At 24.6% G+C, this 4,588-nt stretch overlaps 2 protein-coding genes across 2 annotated transcripts; one reads left to right on the top strand and one right to left on the bottom strand.

The window, feature by feature from the left end:
• The first annotated feature begins 349 nt into the window (after positions 1 to 349).
• On the top strand, positions 350 to 1,387 carry Chro.10366 (hypothetical protein). Its single annotated transcript, XM_660380.1, has 1 exon — positions 350 to 1,387. One exon carries the CDS (start codon positions 350 to 352, stop codon positions 1,385 to 1,387), a length of 1,038 nt encoding a protein of 345 aa, XP_665472.1.
• Positions 1,388 to 1,797: 410 nt separating this feature from the next.
• Chro.10365 (hypothetical protein) lies at positions 1,798 to 2,505 on the bottom strand. Its single annotated transcript, XM_660379.1, has 1 exon — positions 1,798 to 2,505. The coding sequence occupies one exon, from the start codon at positions 2,503 to 2,505 to the stop codon at positions 1,798 to 1,800; it is 708 nt and encodes a 235-aa protein (XP_665471.1).
• Positions 2,506 to 4,588: the final 2,083 nt, after the last annotated feature.

Below are 4,588 nucleotides of genomic sequence, written 5' to 3'. Positions count from 1 at the left end.
TTTTATCTTCATTTTCTATTGTCTAATTGTATTTATATTATTATTATCCTAATTTTATTTTACTATTAGGTCATATAATTTCATTTCAAACCTTTTCTTCCTTATTATTTTTTTTATTCTTTTCTTATCTTTTTAAATAAAATAATTATTAATTTTAAAAATAAGAACTTTTTTTTTTTTTACTCCATCCTTAATTGCATGCAAAATATATTTATACCGGTACCTTTTAAATAATTATTAAATTGAAAGGCGGGCTAGATTTGCCGCCAAGTCATATTTTTATTTTTTTATATATATAAATATAATTGACAATTTAAGAGAAAAAAGGTAACTATTTTCTTTTTAATTTATGGAAACAAACATAGATTTTGATCAAGTTTGTCATGAAGGAAGTGATATTGTAGGTGATTTCGAACAGAATACTATGGAGGAATCTTTGGATGGATATAAATATACAGAAGAAAGGAATTTTCATGATATTAATAGTGATAAACATGATCAAAATTCAAGCTTAAATAATCATTTTAAACAAACATATGAAGGAAACTCTGAAGTTATAATTGGAAATCACTCAATTGGAATGGAAATTAGAACTCAAAATGAAAAACAAGATAATATTGAAATTGAAAAGAAAGAAAATAATTATTATACTACTGACAATAATATAATTAATATACAACAACAACAGTTAAATTCAAAAAAAAAAGCAAGTGAGTGGAGAAATGAACTTCTTTCGTTTCCACATATATTTAATCAAGTATTTCTATCTTTAAATAGATTTAATGATTATATTGATCAAAGATGGTCTTTATTAAATGAAAGTCATAATAAATTATATAATTTATTGCTAGAATTATCAAAAACTTGTGCTAGTATTAATAATTCGGTACCACATAATATCGATAATATATTTTTTATTGAAAAAAGTATACACAATAGATATATATCTTTAAAATCTAAAATAATTAATCATAATCAATTAAATTATTTTAGAGTTACTAATATATATATACCAGGTACCGAATTAAATTCTGAAAATATTGTTCGTGAAAATGAATTCAAGATGAGATTATATGAAGAACTATATAATAAATTTCAAACATGTAAAAATGATATTGAAATCACTTTTGAGAGAAAATCTGAAATGGTAACACAACTTGATTCAAGAATTAATAAGATTGTATCATCAATAGAAAAATTCATTAATAATAACCAATGTTTATTAGAATCTCACACTAAACCATTATATAATATAGATAGTAGTGAGATCTGTGAAATTGGTATTGTTAAAAGAAAAACAGGTGTTAGAGGAAGACCTCCAGGTTCAGGTAATAGAGGAAGACCACCAGGATCTACTAAAAAAGCGAAAAAAGACCCTCAGACATGACTTTGTTTTTTTTAAAAGATTCCTTATAATAGCTGCCATCTATTGCATGCAATATTTACATTCATCTGGCTCACAATTAATAATATACATGCATTTTTACTAGTACCGTATAATTATTCTCAGGTATCAAATCTGGAAAACTTTTTTTTAAAAGAAAAAGAAACAATGGTTGTATGATTATTATTTGATCTCAATTTTTAAAAATACTTTTTTTTCTCTTTAAAAAAAAACTGGCTCGATACTTTTAAAACTATCAAGTGGATGACTAATATATTCCAAATCAATTCTTATATCTTTCTTTTTTTTTTGTGTTCTTATGTCGGTAGTCTCTAATTATAGATTTAGAGATAAATAATCCAAATTATTTTCTCTATTATGAACTAATTAATTATTTAAACATATTATTGTCATTAATGACCATTAAATCCACAATGATGATGATGGTGAGCATGATCTTGTTGTACAAGTTGAGGTAACTCCATATTAGGTGGCCTAGGTATATGGAGATTCGGAATGTATGAAGGTGATGATTGAATGTGTGTTGGTAATATAGGATTATGTTGAGGTCCTCCAATTATTGGTTGAGATAATATCTGTGGATGAGAAGAGGGCTGTGGTTGTGGTATTGGAGGTGGTTGTGGCATAACTCCTCCCATTTGAGGATGAAATTGAGGTTGAGGTGGATGAGGGATAGGTGGGGGCATAGAATGAGGAACTCCCATTGAAGGAAGTGATGAGTTACTACCATTCAATTCCTTATTTAATATACTATCACTTAAATTAGTTAGAATAATTTCATTCATAAGTTTCTTTTCTTTAAAAACTTTCATATTACTTCTATATTTAAGAATTTGTAAACAGTGATCACTACACCAAACCCAAATTAAGCATGGAATACATATAAATACTGGCACCAATACTAATAACCAAACTAAATATTTAGCATTATTTGAATGGTACCTATTATAATAAATTTGATCAGCTATATGATCATATTTACTTGATTTATTTTCACTTTCAAAATCTTGTGATAATAATTCACCAATATTACTTAAAATAACTAATACTAGAATTAAAAATCTAGTAGTATGTAATTTCAAGTTAATCATATTGAACATTTACTTTTATTCACCTTTTAATTTATTTATAAAAGGAGGAAAGAAGGAATACTAATAAAATAATTCCTTCAATAATCTCTAAATAATCTATTATTTTAATATTCTCTTCTCTTTATTACTTGATTAAATATTTCTATACTTGCATATATATGTATATATATATGTATATATACATATATATATATTCATATATATAATAAACAAATAAATTTATTTTTTTTAATAAATTTATTATTTATAGAAAAAAAAGATAATCCTTGCTTCACATTCCTCCCTTAAATTTATTCTCCTTTTAGTTTTTTTTCTTTTTTTTTTAATAATTTTTGCCAGTTAATAGTAGAATTTGTCTTAAGTACCGAACCACATATGCCCGCCAAGAGGCGGGAGCGGGTTCAGAAAGTAAATAATATTAATAATTAAATGAAATATAATATTAAATAAATTGAAAAAGAAAAAAAGTGATGGATGGAAGAATTGTGTAAATTTATTCGTCAAGTGTACGAGAAATATGCATAGCAACGGTAATAGAGCAGTTCATAATAGGTGGCCATTGTGTGTGTTAGTGGATGAAAAGAGTATACTGCCAAAAGTTGCTATAATTAATATTGATCAAGGAAAAACTATTCAAATAATAGATACACTTGAAGAAGTAGTACCAACTTATTTGTGTTGGCATGAAGATTTACTTGTTTTAGTGATTGGCTTTGAAAATAGTTTTGAAGTTTGGACTCTTGATGATGATTTAAGATATATTGAATTACTAGATGAAGGAATAATTGCTCCAAATTTTGATATAAACTATGAAGAATATTATAATAATATTAATAAATTTTGTAAAGAAAATTTGAAAGAAATTCAAGGTTTTGGAGTTATTGATATTTTGGGAGAAAATCATAGAAGAAGATTAAATATACTATGGAGTCAAAGATATAAAAATATAAAATTAAGACTTTTTATTAAGATAGATTTATCAGAAGTTAATAATAGTGATGGAAAATTGAAAAGTATAAGTTGGATTGATCATAATAAATTAGTAATACAACATTCTTCAAGTAATCGTGGAACTTTTTTAACAGTTTGGAAATTACAATTTGAGATTTTTAATATTGATATTTATAAAGAAATAATATATAGAAGAAGACTTGAAAAGGAATCAAATGCATTTTTAAATGATTTGGAAAATTTATATATAGAAATATTAACAGGTGTAGATTCTAAACCATTATTAGAACAAGAATTAAGCTTTGCAGGTCCAAGAATAGATTTACAATTAGCTTTTGATGATAGTGAAAGATTTATTCTAGTATATCAACATTTAGATAATGAATTATTTATATGGAGATATGAATATTCAAAGAATGAAGAAGAGATGAATTTATATACAATTGGTAGTCATACTCGTATTTCAGGTGTATTTCCAAACCAATTTCAATTTCAAAAGATTTCTTTAAAACAAGAAGAAAAGATTATAAATGTTTCATGGAAACCTTGGTCATCAGAAATACCATATAAATTAAAGAAACTTGGAGGAATTTCAGAATTATCTTCTTTTTGTATAATTTCAAGAAATAATGAAGAAATCATTATTAGAATTTGGAGAGAATCATCCTTAAATAAACCATGTCAATTTATTCAAGCTTTATATTTAAGATTTAATAATAGACCATTCGTTAGAAATGAGGATATTAATATAATTTGGGAAAGTTATAGAGATAATGTAATTCATCATTTTAATTCAATGGAAGCATTAGATAAATCTATTAATGATTATAATGTTGAAGTTGAAGATCCTTCTTATTATTATTCAACAAATAGATTTCCTCTTGTTGAAGACGACAATGATGATTATTTTTATTATAATTTAAATTCAGAATATGATGAAATTTCCAAATCTTCAATTCCTTTAAATTCTTGCATACATAATTGTGATATTTTTACAATGAATGAGAAACAAAATAAGCAAGTAAAGTTAATAATTTCTATTGGCAAAGAAGTTTTTTGCTTTAATGTATTTCAATTAGACATTTGGAATGATGAAATTAATTCATCAATATGTAAATGGGAAATCTGCCAATTTAATAAT

Source organism: Cryptosporidium hominis, assembly GCF_000006425.1.
Source record: "Cryptosporidium hominis TU502 chromosome 1 CHRO011104, whole genome shotgun sequence".
NCBI lineage: Eukaryota > Apicomplexa > Conoidasida > Eucoccidiorida > Cryptosporidiidae > Cryptosporidium > Cryptosporidium hominis.
This window is presented reverse-complemented; position numbering and strand designations above follow the sequence as displayed.